We start from the raw sequence: 22,055 nt of genomic DNA on the forward strand, positions 1-22,055 counted from the left end.
ACGATGATATAAAACAAATAAACCCCTCACATTTGAGAAGCTGAGAATATTTGGCATTTTCCTTAAGAAATGTCTTAAAAAGCTTAGTTGATTATCACATTATCTGTTGATTGGCTAACTAATTTGTCAACTATACTAAATGACAATGACAATCCAATTTGTTCATCTACGTCTTAGAAATTTTTCGGTCTTCTTTTTTAATCCGGAAAATATAGAAATTTGACTCCGATGTCAGTGAACTATACATCGACTAGAACATTGGTCGAAGACGGCGGCAAATCAAAACACCACACTGCATATTCCCTTTGTAGGGCCTTATTCTGGCCTACATTGTACCTTGACACCCACATGCAGCCCACATCTCTCTCCAAGGCTTTTGATCTTCTCTCTAATATGTCAAGGGTATTTAGAAGACAGAAAGCGAGACGTAAGCAGAGAAATGTAATGCCAGCAAGCCCTTTTCGTGCTGCAGCTGTGCTCTGTGATCCAATACATTTTTACCTTTCGCATGTTTGTTTTTTTGAATGTCAGTGGGACTTTGGCTGCAGACTGATTTTTTTTTTTAATGCGAGCCGCCACAGTTGCTGTTACAGACGGATGAATGAGGACAGTAGCTGCTGCAGAGCTCTGCTGCTTGCGTTTGAAACGTAGCTTTTCAAGGCCAATGTTAATCCACAACATCCAACCTTCAACTCTCCAGCATCTTATTACACACAGCTCATGGTTAGTCATGTTTATATTCAACCTGGAAATAGTGTGTGTTTTCTTTAAGAATTTATTCTTTTTCTCCATCTTTAAATTTCATTTATTTTGTTACATTGGTAGGAAGGTTTTTATTTTTAAGCTAATGTACTTTGTGGATATTTTGGAAAAAGGGATGTATATAAAAGTATATCAGTATTTTAATGTCGTAGCAGGTTAAAGTGAAGCCAATTTCAAATATTTTACATGTGATTGGGTAGTTTTGTCAAAAGCAATGCATCATATTTCTCTGTGGAAATTATGAATCTGCAAAGTAACAAAAAGTGGAGTGTGTAGTGGAGTACATTTCCAAGAAGTAAAGCCTCTAAATTGTACCTGGGCAAATGTGCTTGGTTGTGATCCAACGCGGACTACGTCTCTGAACAAAAGGTCAGAAAAAGAACAAGTCCATTCTTTCCTGCCCTTTCTACATTTTTGGAAAAAGTTGTTCTTCCTCTTTGTCCTTTCTTTTGTCTCCCGATTGGTCATCGATGACGGCTTCAGCCAGATTCAAAACCTCTGCCGCTGCGGCTTGGCGGGTTTGGCCGATGCGCTGACCACTAGAGTTTGACAGAAGCCTTTGTGTTCTCTCAGGACAATAGGGGTGAGAGGTGGGGGGGTCAAACCAAACTGCTGTACATCCCCAACGCACCCCGCTTCATCTGTAAAGTTCTCGCCTGCTGACCTTTAACCCCTCCGGTCATTGTCTGAGCAAAAATAATAAAATCTGTTCCGACAAATAAATGCCTGACTGACTACTGTCCTTATTGTACGTCTCTGCTGGCTTTTCCCTCTGTCCTGGCCTGCTGATATGGTAGCTTGACCCTAAGATTATGGCAAGATTATTCTTGAGTCTTCTGGCAGATGGTACCAGTTCACTTTCTCGTGCTGGCTCTTGGCAATTTCTTTATTTCTTAATGAAAGGCAACAAAGAGGAATTGGGTTGGTAATGGATCGTGTGGGATTAAGCTTAATACATGTACTTGACAGCAACTGCTTAAGTGTAGAGGTGAAAGAAGTTGTTGTTTGTTTCACTCCAACCTGCTCTGAGACCATTTGGGTTTTGGATTTGTCAGAAAACAGGGATTATTACAGAGTATTGAATGTCACGTGAGAGTGAAGATGACCTAACTAACTGATTCTGAAGCATTGGGTTACAGCAAGCTGCTGCGAACCCTTTCCCCCCCCCCCTTCTTTTACTGTAGTGTGTATGTTTCTTTAGCTTCTACGGCGGGTCGAATTATGTGCATTGCTTAAGTAGGTCACCGAGTCACTTCAGGACAATTGAAGTGAGCATGCAGTCATTTGGGATGGTGTTGAATTTTCTGAGCAACACCCTGGCAAAAGAACACCTATTGAGTTCTTACACTCCCGCCATTGCTGTTTGTGTAGGAAGGTGCAGCATGTTCTCATCCTTAATTAAGCCTTTTTCCTGACCCACGATTTGACTTGAAAGACTGCACTTCTCCAATTGCAAGAGCTGCAATTTGAAGTATTTTGTATGTCAAATTTTGCAGCTTTAATTAAAAATGTCCACAGCTAAATCAGGGCTTGGTTATAGTGCTGATACGACAGCTGCATTTCGATACCAATACTAAAATACCCACGAAAAAAAATTCAACGCTTTGAAAAAATGCATAGAAAATCATTTAAACTGGACTATCGACGGTGAAATTGGGATCACATTTTTTCCACAAATCATTCAGACCTTCGGTACATATTTTTTAAATTGTGTCACATCACAGAGAAGTGTACATGGAAGTCATCACTGCCACCTTTCCTCTCTGTAGCCAACCCCCCCCCCTTTCTTTTTCCTCTATGAAGCAGCTACCCACCCCACCCCTACCCACAGACAAAAGTCAGGTCTGTAACCCCTGGCCCCACCCCCGTGCTCTTTGACCTATAGTGGAGGCCTGGCTGAGCACAAACAGTGGTCGTACCCTGAAGCCCTCCCACCACCTCCACTTCCACCATAGGTTCCTGTTTCACTCAGGCAATGAAAGGACCTACTGTAAATAACGGGGGCCTAGCTGACCCTGGCGTTTATCTGGGCCTGAAACTCCTGCATCCATCCTACTGTAACAGAGCCCACCGCTCACAATAGACTCTCTCATGGGTGTTAGACTGTAGGCTCTCTCCCCTCTGTGCCCACTCAGAATGGGGATTAGAAAAAAGAAAAAGGAAGGGCCCCTGTCAGGTCCTCCGAGGGGGTCAACCCCCTCCAAACCAGCATCACAACCCCATCCCACAGACACTTTAGCCTTTGTCCCTGTGTGAGGCTTGGGAGCAGGGCAGGATAGAGGGAATGTGGAGGTGGGGCTAAAGCCTGAGACCAATCACTCTGACAAAATGCTGGATCAAACTCACAGCTCCGAACAGCATCAAAGCTCACTCGCTGTGCTAAAGCCACTAAGACATTTCCACATTCAACTGTGTGCTTCCTTCTAGATCAATCTGCGGCAGTTGGAGGATAACACTGGGTTTTCTAAAAATATTTGTGAACTTTTTTATATTTTACAATATTGCAGGCCCAAACCAATCAAATGTAATATCTACAGCTGAAATGAAAAGTTGAATGATCAATTGATCAATCAATCAAGTCAATCAACAAAGAAAATCTATTTTGATAATCAAAAATGCATAAAACCAACATTTGTGTGACCATGGACGCTTTTCTGACATTATACAGACTCAACCATTAATTGATTAATTAAGAAAATAATCAATGTAAAAATTGTAAAAAAAAAAATAAAAATAAAAATGTAATGTTGTCGACCTGGTTTAATTATCTTCCAGAATCTTCAAATTTATCGATCTCTTGCTGGCTATGAGTGATATTCAAAAGACGAGAAGAAGAAATAAATTCAAGTTAGGGGATGATGATGAAATGTCTTTACAGGCTCGTCCTGTCTGAGTGAGAGTGAGAGTGAGAGAGAGAGAGAGAGAGAGAGAGAGAGAGAGACCCAGACCTAGAGAGATAGAAGAAGGTTCCGGGTCAGAGGCTAAGTGAAATATATCCCCACTCTGAGGCATGCAAGAGAGAGGATGCAGGAAGCTGAGGGCCAGAGATAAGGGCACAGACGTGGGCGATAAGCACCCAAACACCTGTTTGGGAAGCTCCAGCTCTTCGTCTCAGACCAACACTCACAGGAGGCAATAAAACACAAGCAGGGAAGGAAGAGGTAGGGAAAAAAAAAAAGACAAAAAAAAAGATATGGACAAAACCATCAGAGAGAAAACTGCCGCTGTAAACTGCTTTTCTTTTCCAAAAGGTGAGCGCAGAGAGTGAAAACCGCAGAGGGTGTCTGGGTGCTGCTGCTGCTCGTATGAGGGGGATACAAGCCCATTCTGTTTTACAGCATGCTTAATGGCATATGGTGGGAGCCTACAGCATCATTTGTAAGGTCAGCGGCGAGACAGGAGTGGCAGAAATTATGCCGTTTGAGTCATGACATGTCAGAGCCACCCGCTTCAGTGATCAGTCCAGGAAATGGAATGGCTTTTTTTTTTCTTCTTCTTTTACTATCCCACTCTCGCCGTTTGGGGCCCAGGGACAAACAGACACAAAACAATCTGGAAGCGGTCAAGAGAGACCTTGGAGACGCCTGACAGTCAGGCAGTAAACAAGAAAGAGAGGATTCATGATGTGTCAGGAGAGAAATTCATGGGCTGATTACGGCAGGAAAACCATCTGACCGATCAAATGTCGTTTACTGTCAAAAACCTCATCAGAGATCGGGAAATGATGATGTCAATTAGGGATTATGTCATAATCTGACATCTTCCAGTCAAGGGTCAATCTAGTCTGATCTAACGGTAAACACACATACAAATATATATTTTATCTTTTCATCACTATACAAAACATTGTAATTGCCTACTGTATCATTGAAAGGTCACGTCATCATCATTATTTATGGAAATGGAGGGGTTTGAAATGACTAAAGACCAGTTTACATGCTACGATTTGACATATTTAAAACGATGGTTTTTTTTAGGGCTGATTTGACATTTTTGGGACTAATTTTGATTGCGTTTAAGCAACAAAACAACAAATAAATGAAATTAAATTGTAGTATTTTCCACTAGAATAACATACCTGGAACCTGATTGTTATATAGGCAGATCACCTTTACAGAAACTATAACTGAACAGTTACAGTAAACCAAACACAATGTAATATTTTGCCATATTTAATTAATTAAATGTGTTATCATTTCAATAACATATGTTGGTTGCTAGTGAAAAAATTGGGGACTTAACTCACATTTCTTTTTTTTTTTAAAGATTCATGTTACTGCCCTGGGCTCAGTGAGAAAAATGTGATGGCATGTGCTTTGTTTGTTCCTTATTTTGCCACCACATTTAATTTAAATGTTAAAACCAAGTTTTCAGGGACATTACTTTAATCCCCCCCCCAAAATCCTGCTGTGGTGTGTGACATATACTTTATGCTACATACTTTTCCCTATATAAATAAAGATTAAAATAAAAAATAAAAAGTTGTAGTGTTAGGAAAAAAAAAGCCTTTGTTTTTTTTGTAGTTTCTTATGGGCAGTGTGTGTTATTTTGTGGTTTTGTGCAAGCCATGAGAGTACAATGGATGAAGATAATGTACAACAATACAGATTGATTATTTATTATAGAACTGGGCAATACTGCATTGGCTACAGAAAACCCTTACATTGAATTAGCTGTGATGCAAGATTTTGAACTCCATGCAAGCACAATTCTATGTGTTAGAAGACAATTGTAAAACAATTAAAATAGCACATACCGTTTAAGGCTTTATCAGTTAAAATTGATAATTCAAAACGTGTGAAAAGGCCCTTTAAAATACTGAAATATATACAAATATGAATACAGTGGCATGATTTTGTACATACACCTGCTATGATGTATGCATTTCTTCTCCGACTCGCATTCTGTTTTTAGACATTCTTGCTCTTCAAGCAGACAAATTTCCCTTCAATTGAATTCAACCCCCACCTCGCATGCAGCCTGTGTGAGGGGGCCAGCCTATCCATCATCAGCTCTCTCCTTCTGGTAATCTCTCTGGGCGTCTTCGGTCAGCAAATACATAAATCAATTATGGTTTTAAGCTTTATGCCATGATTTACCCAACTGATCCCTCCTGGATTACAGCGGAGCTTAAAAACGTGTCAGTCGGCGCTAAAGCTCCAAGTCGCCTTGACATTCATCGCACTCAAGCCACGACGCTCGCCAAGCAGCATGTCAGATGCCACAGGTTCAGACCTGACGGCATTTGGAAAAGGCTGACAGGCAGATATGGCTGCTTTGTGATAATGCAATGATGGTCTTTGTTGGTAATACCATTTGGATTTCTTTGTGTCACAACCTAAATTTGTCCACGGTAGAGTGTCCGAAGGGACACATTTCACAATGCCAAGCTAGACGTGGCATTTTGGCAACAAATGTGAAAAAATAATAAAATCTAAAAAGAATACAATTATTAATTACTAATAAAGGTGCTAGTGGCCAGTAAAACAGTAAGCATGCTAGTTGCTAAGTAGCATTAAAGGACATGCACTGCCTCTAATGTCCTTCACTGAAATTATTTTGACTACTTTCTTAACAAAAATTATTTTAATAATGTTTTTAAATAATTTTATACTATGACATATATTAAGAAAAGTATTGACGTACTGTCAATGTGTTCTCACGGCCATTAACTCTTGTTCGTATATATCCTACAAAAAACATTTACACTATTTGGTACCTATATAAAGCTGATTATCCAGATAAATTAAAATCTGTATTTTTGTCTATTAACAATTCTTGCTGTGTTAAGTTCTGATTTGATTCAAGTTAAGGCAAGTTTTTCAAGTCAAGTTTAGGCTAAATTAGTTTGACTTAGATTTGTATTGCGATTTATCAGATTATTATCATTACCCCTAATTATTGGACCAAGTCTTATCTGTCCTTTCGTGCTGCCAATAGTTTTCACTGTATTTCTGCTTAATAGTTTTCACTGTATTTCTGCTTAATAGTTTTCACTGCATTTCTGCTTAATAGTTTTCACTGTATTTCTGCTTAATAGTTTTCACTGTATTTCCACTTCAAGAACGGTCGTCCATTGTGTAATCCAAACTGTTCGGGATCACTAGTCATTCATTGCCAATTATATTTTGTATATTGCATAACAGTAGCATAATGACCCATTCTAAATGTGCATTACCAGTAACATGAATTATTGGAAGCTATGATTTTAATTTGGGTTTTGAGTAGATAGCTAGCCCTATCTTAGCATTTGTTGAGCAAACATGTTTCTATGGGCTCTGAAGAGCTAGATTAAAAGCTCACATGGTGCTGCTCTGGCCTCAGTTTCCTACCTGAGAGCGCCTTTGTGACAGGTGACGGTGGAGAGAATGGGGAGGGGGGGTGTAATTGTTATGACCAGCTTCTTAGCGTGCTGGTATCACTCCATTGGTGCCCCTTGCCAATCTCTGGCAAACCATTCAAGTGGCAACAAAGAGGCTAATTAGAAGCTCTCTCGCTGGAAGCCCGTGGAGGACTCTGGTTTGATACTTCCCAGGGTGGCTAGGGGGCCTCCGAGGTGGCGGTGTCACACACACACACTCACACACACTCACACACACACACACACACACACACACACACACACAAACACACACACACACACACACACAGGTTGGCCCTTTGGCTCTAGCACATTTGCTCATTGTGGCCGTCCTCCTTACGGTCTGCCAGAGCAATAGAATCAGAGAGGGGGAACCGACACATCTTCTTTCATGTGGCGGGGACCCAGAGAGGGGATGCTAATGGGATATCGATGGGATTAGAACCCAGAGCGTTAAGGTCCAGGAGAACAGGGGCAGGGCTCTATGAACTAGAACTAAAACCCACTCAGCTTTAGGGCCGGATCATTCTAATTCTATTGACTTTTCCTTTTTTAATGGGAAAGTTGACAATGATGCATGCACTTTAATACAGTAAGAAAGTCTGCCAAGAGGAGAAGGTCTGAAAGTCTAGTAAAATGTTTAAAAAATAGAAAGAAATGCTATTAAATCATTCTCCCTGCTGAATTTCACTCACTGTGCATTTACAGAGAAACAGTGGTACAACCTCTTTCCCTGCCAACACTCACAGCAGCTTCTGGGAGTAGAGATACACATCAGGAAGTTAGGGCTGATAACACATTTGCATGTCACCTGATAACTGGCTGTAATTAGTACTCCCCTTGAGCCCCCCCCACAACATGACAAAACAAAAAAACAAAAACCCACACGCTCACATGGACACACACAAGGCCAACTTCCAGTACAGTATGTTATCCTTATCCCTCCCTCCAGACCACAAGGCCCCCGCAGGGACAAAAGACAGGGGCCTCAGTGTGTTCGTTTCATAGCAGCCCCTGCCAGACCGCATCAGCAAAGGCCACGTCTGCCGAGCGCTGTTAGCCACACAGAGGCAGCTGGTCGCACCAAGTCAAGCTGTTAACTTTTATTGCACAAGCACCTCCCTCCACTCTTATCTCAGAGAGGGAGGTGATCTAATCAGCCTACTGATTAGATCGCCTCCCTCCATTGCCATAGCCACTGCCTAGATATTAGACTGCCCCCCCCCCCCACCTCTCTTGACGGTGCCCTTCTGTTTTTCCTCCCTCCATCCCATTTCAAAAAAGCATCTCAAGTCCTTCTAAAAAAGCAACTTCGCCAGATTTAAGATGACTCACACTGCACGACAATAAAATGCTTGATCTGTACTAAGGTGTGTGTCTGCGTGTGTATGTGTGTGTGTGTAGTCCATTCCACATGATGTAGCCCCCTGTGTTAAGTCTTTAATCAATACATCTCCCTATCCTGACAGTGAGGACAGAGCCCAGATCTGAGATCAGAGCGATGGCGGTGTAAATCTTTACGGTTCAACCGGAGCCTTTTAAAGCCTGTCTATAATTGGGCCTCAGCCAGCAGCTGCCTCAGCTGCGGCTATCACCATGGGCCCGGTCAAAGCGCCAGTTCCTCAGGGGCATAAACAAACACTGCACCTCCAATAAGAGCCAAAAAAGCACCTGTGTGAGGATAAAAAGAGACAAGATGTGGCAGCCAGACTTGAATAAGCCCTCTGCTGTTGTCTGTGGTTGAGGTATTTCTTGGAGAGGTGTTTTCGTGGAGTTAGGCTTTTTGTGCTTTTGGATTATTACACCAACATGTACTGTACCTCTGAGTGCAAGCCGGGGAGACTTAGCTCACTGAGTGATTTCAAATAGAGGGTAATCCACTGCCATGTAATGGATGCTTTGTTGACAGGCTTCTTTCAGGAAGCAGTAAAATGCTTGCACAGTTTTACAGGTTAGGATCATAAGCTGGAAACTGCTTTAGTTTTAGTTTGAGGTATTTTGTACCAAAGGTGATGTACTGTATTCAGGTAGCGAGACTGAGACAATGAAGAAAACGACTGCCAACTGCAAAACACACAGTATTATCCATAATTTTTCAGCTATCACTGTTCTTTTTTCATTTACACAGAGAAACTAATTCTGAAATTGAGCAGAATAATCTACCTGACAACCTACAACAGCACCATTCAGATTTTCTAGTCATGTGCAGTCATACATTTTGGTCAACAACCACAGATGTCTGACGGAATTAAAGTCACACAGACCCAAGCGGACCCTCGGGCAGTCTGATGCTCAGGTCCATGCTATATCTAAAAACTTAGTTCTGGTTTATTGGCATTTCATTATATCAATCCCAATTGTCTTGGGCGGTGCTAAGCGCCACACGAAGCAATGGTGCCTCTGCAAAATAGCCTCAGGAAGGAACTTGTTTTGGTGGACCATGAGTACGTTCAAAGTTTTAGTCGTGCGAGAGAAAACTCAGATTGGACAGATAGTCTAGCTAGCTGTCTGGATTTACCCTGCAGAGATCTGAGGAGCAGTTAACCATAGTCCTCAGAAATCCACCGGAGTTTAGAATGCCAACACCAAGAAAGGAAGGTAACGGACATCTGGCCGAAATGAAAGACATCCAGAAAGTGGAATGACGTGGATATAGACTAAAGCTATATCTGACAACATTAAGGGTAGATGGATACCCTTAATATTTATTAAAAGGCAAAATACTTTGTGTGTCAAACCATTCTGAATTAAGTATTGTGGTGCTGCAGAGACGTCCCAGCCTACAAATCCTATCCTACAGACTTTAGAAAAAAATCTTTGTTTGGTACAGATTCTCGCAAAAATCACACTATAATAAATTACAATAATGACACAAAAATGATCATTCCCTCCAATATTTTGAATCATATCGCAATAGCAATACTAGTCAAAATAATCAAAAAATTTCAATCTTTCCTCATATTGTTCAGCCCTAGAAGAAGTGATGTTACCTTGAAAGATTATGGTGGTTTGCCTTTCTAAGAGATGAAATGGGATTTTTTTTTTAAATAAAATGTTATGCAAGTAGAGATTATTTTAAGCCAGCATCTGCAAACATTTAGTTGTACGTTATCTTAAACTACTTACACAATTAGCAGTCATCATGGTGGCCATTCGCTCGTGGCTTTAATGTATAGTACAAAAGCAGTGGTTAATGGTTGATAGTGGCCAAAGCACACAAGTGTCAGTGTGTAGGGAAACAGCTTGTACACCTTCCACTGGCCTCACCTCAACGTGCAGGGCGTATGTGTGTGCATACATCGTTATCACCTGCAACAAACGCTATGGCCCCCTATCTGGCTCAATCTGCTCTTGGTTTACTGAGGATGAGCGCCAAGGGTTATCTGTCCCACTCTGATATGCACAGATAAGTGCCTTGGGCCCACTGTTTAAACACCTGGGGCCCGGGGTATTAGAGCGCCCTCCATACCCCTTTGCCACAAAAGGAGAGGAAATGGAAGAGTGAGCGCTGGCTGCTGCTGCTGCTGCTGCCGCCGCCGCTGAGGGAAATGTGTGTTAAAAGTAATAGGCGCATGAGTGTGTGCGTGTGCGGAGGTTAATGCAGGGGTGATTATCTCCACCACTCCCACCTTGTACCCCAATACTTTCATCAATACTAAGCATAACATGATGAAAAACAGCGAGGAGAGGCCGAAATTCATTGTATAGTCTCATTCATGGTCCCCCTTCTTCCCCCCTTCAAAAAACCCAGGCTGTATTATGAAAAGAGTTAAAGCATCAACGGTTATCAGTAATGTTTAACGGCTATATGCTGGAAAAGCTCCCCTTTAAAATAGGCTCTCTTTTCACTTATGTGATGTACATTACAGCGAGGGTCAGTCATTTGCATGAGAATGGACGATTAAGTGAAAGAGATAAACCCAAGGCTAGTTCCCGTGAATTGGATGCTGTGTTTGGAATACCAAGCAGTGGAGTCCCTTCTTTCCCCTGCAGAATTAGCCCCCTGCATCATGCATTTATTTTCCCAATAATCACTCAGGCCCTTCTTGTGTTGATTATTTTCTCAGTGCAAGGGTTACTAAAATATTGCTGTAATTCTGTCTCCCTAAAGCAGTAACAGTCACCCTGGGCTTCCTTTACGAAATAAATCTAGGGGTTGTCAGTGGGTAAGTGATGGTGGTGGTGGGGGGGAGTTGTTGTGGGATTGCTTAGATTCAGTCAACCTATAGGACAACTACAGAATAATGTGCAGCCTTTCATTAAGCTTCATACTTTTCTTTGGAAGGCAACTTAAAGATCGGGCTGCACTTGAAATCTTTCAGTACTAGGGCCAATACAATACCTCAGTTTCATTACTGTCTTTGAAACCTTACTTAAGCAAAAGTTCTCTAATATAAACACAAGTAGCCATACACTAACTTAACCTAAGGAAAGTAGTCTAAAATTGGCAAATCATTGTGGAGCTCTGTTAAAGAAATAATTACAAATCTGACGTTTAATGACCAATCAATTGATCATTTTGATCTGTCTGAAAAAGTGTCGAGGTTTCGATACCCAGCCCTACTTCAAGGTAGCATCGCTTGTGCTTACACATATGATCGGCATACATTTCTGTACTCCTCACACAATATACAATGTATTTAGTCTGGGTTGGGTGTTTTTTTATGATACAATCCAGGCCACAGAGGAATGAAAGAGAGCAGAGACTAAATTTATACAGGAAGTGGGTACTTTCTGGTGCGTTCATTTTAACATAGACGTGCACACACAGACACCTCACACCAACGACCTGTGCCACATCTGGAAACAATTACACTCATGTTTGACTTGACCTGCATGCACCAAGTGAACTCTGCCAACTTTTTTTATGTGTTTGTTGCAGAGGCAGCGGTGACCCTGACACAGTGGCTGTGGGGAAATGATGTGCAATTAGTCAGAGGGAACACGAGTCCGCACGTCTGAAATAAAACATCTTGTATTCACATCAAAAGAATCAGGCAGATTGACAGGCTGCACAGAAAAAAAATAAAAGCATCGACCTGATATGCTATCAAATGACCCACATTGGAATTTGTAAGGACACGAGGAGCGTCTGAATTATCAAGCATCTCAGGGTAGCACAGCAGACCTTTCATGTGCGGATGGTAAAGCAGACAGCGCATGATGTAATGTTTGATTTCTACACTTCAGGAGGCCGTCAGGACAGCGTGTACAATATTAAACAGTGTCGTGTCGGTGTATCAACCAGTCTAAATTAACCCATTAGTATGCTATGGGGAGAAGCGGGAAGATCAATGCATGAAACGGTTTGGAAATCTCCTTTGATACAAGATTTCCCAGCTTGAGCGAATTGATGAAATTCCTCTTGAAACACAGGCAACCATTTCACACGCCAGACTTTTCACAAGACAGAGACTAATGTAGCCTGTCCTTTAACGCAGTGAGACGGCATCACAGCGTCTTACACAGAAGCTATAGTGCATGTTAAAGTCGTTGTTAAAACCAGCTTAGGAAGAACTGATCAAAAGCAGCACGAAATTTACTTCCACAGTTGCAGTTTAAAAGACGGACGCGTAGTGTCAGTCCATGCAAGTATTATTCAATGAATAATGAGCACTCATCATGAAGGCCACACACATTTGTACATTACCAACTGCCAACACCAAAACACTACAAAGTATCTGACTTCACCTCTCATATAAAAGGGAGTCAAGAACACTGCACAACACCTGGTGTAAGGCTGCAAACAAGGACATTTCTCTTTGGTGTAAAAGCCATTCTGTAATATCAGTATTTTCTTAAGACACATTGATACACAGATTTATAAACAGAGCAGCTTGGACTGAATAAGTTCAGCTCTTGTCTCTTAGCCATGGAAAACAAGATACCGGCTCAAGTACGAGGGGATGGTTGATGGGATTCAAAACCTCAAGTGAACTTTAACCATTGTGCATTCCTATTGATTTAAGCAAACATTACAGGGTAAAAAGGTGGCCTTCAAGTAAGAGAAAATCCACAAAGAAGTGATGCAACTATACATTCTGCGAGGTGCTTGAACGCTGACTGGGCTGATGCAATTTCAGATGGAGAGATATATACAATGACATAACATATACAATGACACTTTTGAGAGGGTCTACAGTAACTATTTGGTAAAGTCTCCAGGCCTTCATTTATTTATACACATTGACTAAAATAGCGCTGCACTGATTGACTGCCACTCCCCTGTCCTAGAATTACCTCCTTGTCTCAAAGCCTAGGTCCAGCCCTTATTTCCTGGGCAGACCATCTACTCTAATTATCAAGCTAATAAGGGCCCCCCTTGTGCAGTTATGGGAAAGGGGAGGTGAGTTGAGTCCAGGATGAGGGGGTACCACTTTGGTAAGTGTGTGATAGCTGCCACCCACATCTTGTAAGGCATGACTAATGGTCTTAGACAATGTTACAACAGCAGTCACCTGGTAGTGGATCTTTGGGCCTGAGCCACACAGAACTAAGGTTTGTGTCTGTACTAAGGTTTACGTCACTTATAAACAGAACTACTAATTTTTTTTTATTCTCCACAAACCAAGCCTTAAAAAGATTTTTTTTTCCTCAGTCAAAAACAGGTGACTTTCACCTGGGGAAGCCTTATAAATGAGTCCCTGTTACCCAAATAAATCATGTTAATAATGTGTATTAGTAGTAAGGATGTTCTGGTAATTCTGAGGCCAAATGACAAATGTGATTCATTGAAAAGAAATTGTGCTGAAAGGCTGAAAAGGTCCATACATTTCAAGGCTAAAACAATATGCAAGCAGCTACTCAAAATAAAACTTGGCTTACCTGTGCTGCTCTACAGAATCGTTATCTGGTAGTTCTGCACCGCAAACATTGCATCGTTCATGCTGGTTCCTGCCGTCTGGTTTCATGCCCACTGCCAGCTCCCCGAGCTTGCTGAAGAATTCTCTCTGGATGAAGCTCTGAGGCAGGAGTCCCCCGTAGGCACTGAAGTCCATAGACATTGCCAGGGCTGGGGACATGGGGAGAGAGGAGGCCATGGATGCCGGCATGGACATGATGCCATCTGATTTATGATTGACAGGTAGGGAGTACATCGAGGCAAAATGTTTCTCCGCCATTCCCGCCATTGCTTCAAGCCCCATCTGGCTGATATCAGCTTGAGGGTCGCCCATGCCATCATCGCGGACGTGATGTAGCTCGCGTGCACTGGTGATTACGCTGCTCCTGGTTGGTGTTCCTGGACCGTCTCGGTTCCTGTCCTCCCCACTTCGCTCTCCGTTGCTAGATGCACTGGACTCCATGTTTGGAGGGCTGTTATGGCCGTTGCCACCCATGTCCACTTGCATCATTTCGGTCTTGATCTCAGTCATCAGGTGGTGGGAGTTGCCGTGGAGCTGCTCACCCCCAAAGCCCTGCTGGAGCAGAGACTGGCCGATGCTCATCAGGCTGTCCACAGCAGCTTTGGTGGGGCTCAGGGTGGAGACACCGAAGGATGTAGACACCGAGGGACTCTGGTCCACCATGCCAGCCATGATGGCGACTTGCTGGGTACCTGACTGATAGGGATTCTCCATGGAATGCTTTTTGGAGTTCTTGGCTCCATTGTGGCCTTTGCGCTCATCATCCTCCTCCGTGCTCCCGTCATTAACATTGATCTCCACGTCATTCTCATCTGAGGACTGGATGGTTTCCAGGATCTTGAGGCATTGCTCTTCCAGGTATTCAATCTCCAGGATCTCTGCTGCATACAGAAGGTCATCTAAGTCCTCCACCTTGGCCTGGAGCGTGGCAGTGTAAGCATACTCCAAAATCTGCTGAAAAGTCTTTGGTGAAAGAAAGTCCAGGGTGTAATGCTGGCTGCTGCGGTGGAAGAGGATCTCAAACATTTTGCTTGTGCAGGCTAGCACAGTCCGGTGAGCGTGGAACTCCTGGCTGTCTACCATGATGACCACGTCACACAGAGTCCCGGCCAGACGCATCTGGTTGGCCTTCTGCAGCAGGGCAGTGGGATGGTTGGGGTTCTGGAGCTGGATCATACCCATTTTAGTTAAATCCATTATGTCGATGCAAACCACGAGGCCGACTCATGAGGCTCGCCTTCTCCGCTCAGCAGTGTTTTTAGCCGTCTTTGTAAACAAGATGAAACCTGGAGGGAGAGACAGAATGAAAATAAAAATCAGTTCTGGTAAATTTTGAAGCAAGAGCAAAAATGATGTGCAAAACAAATCCACTAGTCTTTACACTTCCAAATCCAAGAAATGCAATCCTCGTTTTTTTGTTCTTCAATATGGATTAATGTTCTTCTTTAATGAAATGCAAAACAATGCATGAATATGAAGTCAAGATCCCCAAATAATCATCTTTCAAAAAAATATACAAGGCAAATTTATTAATTACAGTTTGTAAAGAAAAGTAATGAATTTGTCGATACATGTATTTAAAGTAAACCACAATTTATTTTGTAAATGGAGAGTGTGAAGCCAGTGGAGTTTCAACAGCAAACATCCTGCAGGGATGGTAAACTGTGCAGTCGCATTGTTCTCAAACCAGTAGAGAGTATTAACTGTAGATTTCTGAAGAGAGCCAATTTGTGAGCCGTCCAACAGGCTCACCCTGCATACCAATCAGTCCAACATATGTTATGTTAAAAAGATGTCTTCATTTGGTTATCTGATGGGGATGTACACACAGTTAAACAAGTGTGAGTTGTGGTTTTTCCACTGCTGCTTGGCTCACAAAGGCTGTCAGCAGCCTTTCTGAAATTAAATAGCATCTTACTCAGTATTCCCAGCACAGACGGGAGCTGGGAGCAGCGGCCAGAAATGGATGGAAAGGAAAGCAGAACGAGGCAAAAGAACACAACACTGCAGCACCAAACACCCTGCTCGGCTCTCAGTCACTAATGTTGAATATCCAAATGAATGACTGTCTCCGTGACTACTTAACTCGTTTGGTCCAAGTTAACAGGGCAACATGTTGCTCCACCTCATATCTACCAAATACTTCCACCGACTCTAAACTGATGAAAAGAGGGTTAAATTAAATAGTCTCCCCAATAGATGTCCTTTAAATGAATGATTGTCTCTGTGATCACTGTTAACACAATCATTCAACTATCATCATGACCTATACACTGAGACAATGCTTTCTTCATTGTTGCCATTACATAAACTCTAAATGAATGGCTACCGGCTAATTGCCTCCATTGACCCACATCCTGGATGAGCTCATTGATGTCCAATTTTTATCTACTCAATTTTCATTCAGTGTATATGGCAAATATGCCTATGACAATGACACATTTTCACTGAGTTCTGTTCATCATTTTCTGTTTAGAGAATCTTCATTTCAGAAGCTTAACTTTCATTTTCAGAATCTTCAATTTAATTTCCGGGGAGCTTAATTTTTCTTTTCAAAAGTGAGAAAATAAAAAGAGAAGTTATTTTCCTTTCCCCACACTTAAGAACAATACACACTCAGACACAGAAAAAAAAGAGGATGTATCATCAGTCTTCCACCTAGACGACGACTTTTCTTTAAAATAAATAAATCAGTAATGATGATAATGATAATGCAGTAAGATATGCAAGCTCACTTAAAAAAAGCTCCAATCACAGAAGCCTATACATCAAAACATGCAAACGTTAAATGATGCTGGCAGCTATTGTTTGTGTTGGGAAATAAATAAATAGTCTTGCAGGCATTTGGGACACTGGACAGTTTGTTTTTGTCGGCTCATTGATAAAATCGATATAGGGAGGTAGGTCATGATGAAACCGCAGGTTCTCGTCTAGCTGAGCTCAGCCTTCCAGTCAACAGAGGTCATGCCTAAAACCCCGACATTATCTTTATTAGAGGTATGCCAATATAGCTGCGATTTATGGCCCCCGTAAATGATCAATGCTTGTTGCGCTCTGTGGGCTTTCAGCCAAGCTGTGGCTTCCCTGGGACACAATGTAAAGTTGCTTCTTTTTTTCTTTTTTTTTTGGGGATGGGGGGGGGGACTTTATCGCGTCTGTTAGTTCTCTATTATTAAAAAAAAGGACAGGGCTACAGTACGTGCGTCTAGACATCGGCGTTAATATTGGGCCAGCCGCACCAGACAAATTATACAGCGCGTTATATGCATTATGCAAAACAACACGCACTACATTAAGTACATTAAGCCAGGAGAGATTTTCTCTCTCTCGCTGGAGGACAATGTAGAGCGCTGACAATAAGCACATTGGGCCGACTTCACAGTAAAGAAGGCAGCATAATCAATGTGATCACGAGTTGTCTGCCATAGCGCGCCTTGGCGACCCAGCCACAACAAGAATAAACAGCGTTCAATATTCCAGACCACGAGCCACACTGACAGACACAAATGTGGAGAAAGCGAAACGGCACAACGTCCCTAAGGGGGACAATCAGAGGCATCTTTTTTTTAGAGCGTGCTAAAAAAAATAAAAAAGTAGCCTACACGAGACAGACAGCTGCCAGAATCTCTCGCCGATTCAAGCCAGCTCTCCTCTGATCAACGCACAGGTGTTTGTGGCTGAACGAAATACTCAAACACTGGCTCTTTGCAATTGATGAGAAGGAGGGATGATGTAGAGAAAGACACCTAAAGGATAAAGAGCAAAAAGAGTGAAAGGGGAGGGGGACAGTCTCGATAACAAATCAATTTGCTATTGCATCTGTTACCAGTTCCCCACCTCACAGTGTGCTGCGCGTGCTCCTGCTAATCGATTCTCGGTCACCAATCAGACATCTAGTTGCCTGTCAATCAATTGTAGTGGGACTGTAACAGTGACTGGATTTGGGTTTGCTTTCCAGTGTAAAAGACCAGTGTCCACAGTCCTCATCATGACGACATCACGGCTAAATGAGCGACACTGGTGTGCGCCTGGAGACACAAGGGACGGGCAACAGTGTCGCTGTCTAACAAAATTGCACAATTTTCCATCAAAACGAGCAAACGCGATTTCTCCAGTAAAAAGTCACATGGAGCGGGGCGTCATATGTTGTCTGTCTCCCCGGTGAAACAGCCAGACCTCACGTCCTCTAGCTGCGATCTCCAGAATACTAAACCAGACCGAGAGAGATCGAGACAGAGAGCGACAGAGCGAGAGAGAGAGCGAGAGAGAGAGGAGAGAAGGGAGGGGGGGGGGGGGGGGGGGGGGTTACGTCCACCTTAACATCTCTAAAAAATTGTCTACCGTGTGTTAAGGTAAACTTCAACACCTTGCAGCGCAATCAGGAAAAACACTTGTTTTCATCCAGCACTCCGGTGCGCGGATCCAACTTGCGTGCCAAAGTCGCGGTTTACTGTTAACTTCAGCGTGAGGTTGAACGGGGACAAGCAAAAAAACGATGCCCCAGCGTTATAAATGCATCAAAATATCCACATGGTGAATGAAAGTACACAGAGAAAACAGTGGTAGACGCATGCAGAGCAGCGGGTCTGGCACTTGTCGCCGGGAAACTGCAGCTGCGTTTAGCCCGGATTGGTACTCACCTAAGTTGCACGTTTTGATTCCGTATAGTGTAGGGGGAGTGGGGCTACAGCATAGTAAGGCAGTTCGCAGTACCCGCTCTCTCAACACGCACTAACTCCTTTCTTCTCTCGCCTTAGCAAATCAACACGGCGCTGACGTCAACGCAGCCAGTCAGACAGACGAGCAGCAGGCAGGCGGGCAGCCGGCTCGAGCTGCGCTCCAGCCATACAAACACTAAGGAAGTGAGACACCTAGGGGGCTGTCTCATGTCAAACGGCTGTGTTACAGTATGACAGTGAAAGGTGAGCGACATTGCCCTCACTCCACCGGTTTGAATGCACACAGCCTACAGTTGTTTCTCAAACTCCAGCCAGGGGCAGACTTGTGGACCTGTAGGAAAAATCAATATGGTTACTCCTAAAGCCCCCTCTAACCATTTATGTAAATGTATATTTAAATGGGAACACTAGTTGTTTTTTTTCTTCTTCTGTGCTTCTTTTTTATTATTATTATTATTGTGTAGGCCTACATGTATCTGTCTTCCCTGTGTTGCTGGATAAATGTCGCTCATTCTTGCAAACTATGAGTGGATGTTAAGAGGATACTGAAATCCATGGACTAACCCCCTAAGACATGTATGCCTGTATTGTGTCTCTGAACAGCTGACTGTACCGTTTGATTGCAAAGGAAAAAAAGCCCCCTCTAACCATTTTCAATCTACAGTATTCGTTGAAACTATAGGTACAGTAGTAGCGTTGTAGAGCACAGCAAAGGTGAATGCAGAGATTATCTGCAGCTGATCCATCCTCCACTACAGGAGATACATTCCAAAGATGCTTAAAAAAAAAATCATGTATTTTATCATTTGTTTTGAATATTCACAAAGGCGGTATTACTATCACAAACCAAAAATATGTGTTATATGTATTGCATCTCCACAGGTTAAAATCTGACATCTAAAGTCATTAAAAGGGTTCACATTCATTTTCAAAGTCTGGGAGTGATTGACTGGAGGACCTGTGTGGCACCACACATCTATTTAGGGCCCGAGGGCCGACAGCAGCGAAAGCCCTATTGAAACTGAAGGAATTATTATTTTCTGCAAATGAATCGCCTTTTTGAGGGGCTTAACATACTTAAAAACACACAAAAATTGGCGGCCGCATCAATTCTGGTGCAAACTTACATATTTTAAGGGTTTCAGGAATAGGTGCACAGAAATTGCTTGGTAGCGCCCCCTACAAAAGAATTGAGCCCCTGCAGTACGTTTAACGTAGACTCGCAAAACTTAGTGCACATATGAAGCATGTCAAGACGTACAAAAAAACGTACCCTTAACCCAACAGGAAGTCCGCCATTTTGAATTGAAAGTTTGAAATTAGTGTGAGTTTGGCCATTTCCACATGTGGTACTTTAACGAACTCCTCCTAGAGATTTCATCCAATCAACTTCAAATTTGGTCTGTGCCATCTTAAGACGTTAAAGATGAAAAGTTATTTAAAGAAAAAACTTTTCGTCATAGGGTATGGCGGTGGCGGGGCGGCCATTTTGTGTGTTTCGCCATCGAAACAGGAAGTGGGTGTAACTTGAGTGTACATTGTCCATTTGGCTTAAAACTATCCAGGATTCATAAGAGTCCAACCCTGAGGACATCTACATACAGATATTTACTCAAAGTGATAGTGCCCCCTAGTGGCAACAGGAAGTTGGCCTAAAAGTCAAGGTGCTATACTTTAACAAACTCCTCCTAGAGATTTCATCCGATGGACTTCAGATTTGGTCTGTACCATCTCAACACCTTAAAGATAAAAAGTTATTAAAAGAAAAACTTTTCGTCAAATGGTGTGTTGTCATATCTGCTTGAAATTTCCCACAATCAACAAGAGTCCAGGCCTGTGGACATATACAGGCCAATATTGACTTCTGGTCATAGCGCCTCCTGCTGGCAACAGGAAATCAGCCTTATATGACAAACATTATCCGATTTAATGAAACTTAGAATGTGTGGTCTACTTTTGATACTGAGTCGGCCCCTATACTTTAACCTCGCCCATGTACTCAGGCCACGCCCCCTTTTATGGCTGTTGAACTCTTTACGGTAGAGTCTTGTGTGAGGTATCATTGAACTCAGCAGGGAGTTCCCTTTTCATTGGTGACGATTTGCAGTGTCTGAGTGCTGCGCAAGTGCACAGTTGCAAAGAGCGGCGTCCGATGCGCGCAGAGGAGCAAGGGCCGTCCAACACTGCTTGTTTCATTTGTTTTCTTTTTATTCTATTGTAGTGCCTCATTCTGCTTCTTTCTCTGTTCAAACTATTGTTTGAATAAACGTTCTTTTTTTACATTCTCCTTCTTTCTCAGTAAGTAACTACTACTACTATCGTTTGAATTATTGAATTTGACACTAGTATGTTTAAACAAATGCAAAGCTATGAAAGACAGGGAGAGAACAGATTAGATGAAATGATTTAGTAGATCAGTACAGAATTATATTATTCATCACTTAAATGCATAACATTCAACTATAGAAAAGTTTAGCAGGCTGCAGATTCATCGTTCCTCAGTGGGGATCTTGTGTCGAAACGCATTTTGGCACATGGCACAAGTCTAATTGTTGAGTCCTGAAATCCGATTTTCATAACAAGGGCAAAAAAGAATTTAAAGAATCAAATGTCATTTTCCTGAGACTATTGCAGAAGCTGTGTTGTTTTAAGATACTGACAGTAATTTAAAGAAAAAAACATGAAACAAAAGAAACAGCACTCTGGCACAGTGGCACTTCTTTTGTTGTTTTAAAAAAAATACGTCCTTGATGATCAATATAGTGAACGACTCTCATCCTGAAGGTTTTGCAGTGCATTAACAATCCTTAATTGTTTCTTAGCGTAGCTTTAAGTTTCCTCTTTCTTTTTTCTCTTGACCAATTACTAGGAAGCAGTGGATGGCACACCTCATTATTGTTTGGCCTGATATAACTCTTGGGAGTCTTTTATCGTAAAAGCATACTTAAGAGTTTCTCTGAAAATAAACTTGATTGATACTTTCGCCTTAATGATTATCACTGGCTGGAGGCGATTCTTTACCAATAGTTTCATTTCACAATATTTTAATTCTATTGTTATGTTCCCTTTGAGTGCTCCTTGTAAACTTTTACTTTGCATTCCAGAAGTCAACAATACAAATGATCCCACATTGAAGTGCTTTGTTGTTTTCTGTTTGGTTTAAAAATTATGGTTGAAGCAGTAGAAGAAAGAATATGAGCACAATGTGTGTGTGTCAATTTATAATTTTTCTGTTTGTTTGAACCGACATTTATGTTCTCTATTGGCTTTGTTGATCCCCAAATATTTATGTAATGCCACCAGCAAATCAAAGCTTTCAATTATCCAGTGAAATATCTCAACACGTCCTAGATGGACTGGATCATAATTCATGGTTTGTCAATAATTTAT

The 22,055-nt window shown here is 42.2% G+C and overlaps 1 protein-coding gene across 2 annotated transcripts in view; it reads right to left on the reverse strand.

Moving 5' to 3' along the window:
- Window positions 1-18,827, reverse strand: part of zbtb16a (zinc finger and BTB domain containing 16a) — a 154,545-nt gene extending 135,718 nt beyond the window's left edge. Inside the window, exons 1-2 of one of the 2 annotated variants that reach the window (XM_078265677.1) lie at window positions 18,627-18,827; window positions 13,949-15,272 (exon numbers count right to left, since the gene is read on the reverse strand). In XM_078265677.1, coding sequence (XP_078121803.1) covers window positions 13,949-15,183 — 1,235 coding nt within the window. In that variant the 5' untranslated portion in view covers window positions 15,184-15,272; window positions 18,627-18,827. Of the gene's footprint in view, window positions 1-13,948; window positions 15,273-17,823; window positions 18,578-18,626 lie in introns of those variants that run through there. The other variant, XM_078265678.1, reaches the window with a different exon arrangement.
- Between the last annotated feature and the right edge of the window lie 3,228 nt (window positions 18,828-22,055).

The sequence above is a fragment of the Sander vitreus genome, chromosome 13, assembly GCF_031162955.1.
Source record: "Sander vitreus isolate 19-12246 chromosome 13, sanVit1, whole genome shotgun sequence".
Classification (NCBI taxonomy): domain Eukaryota; kingdom Metazoa; phylum Chordata; class Actinopteri; order Perciformes; family Percidae; genus Sander; species Sander vitreus.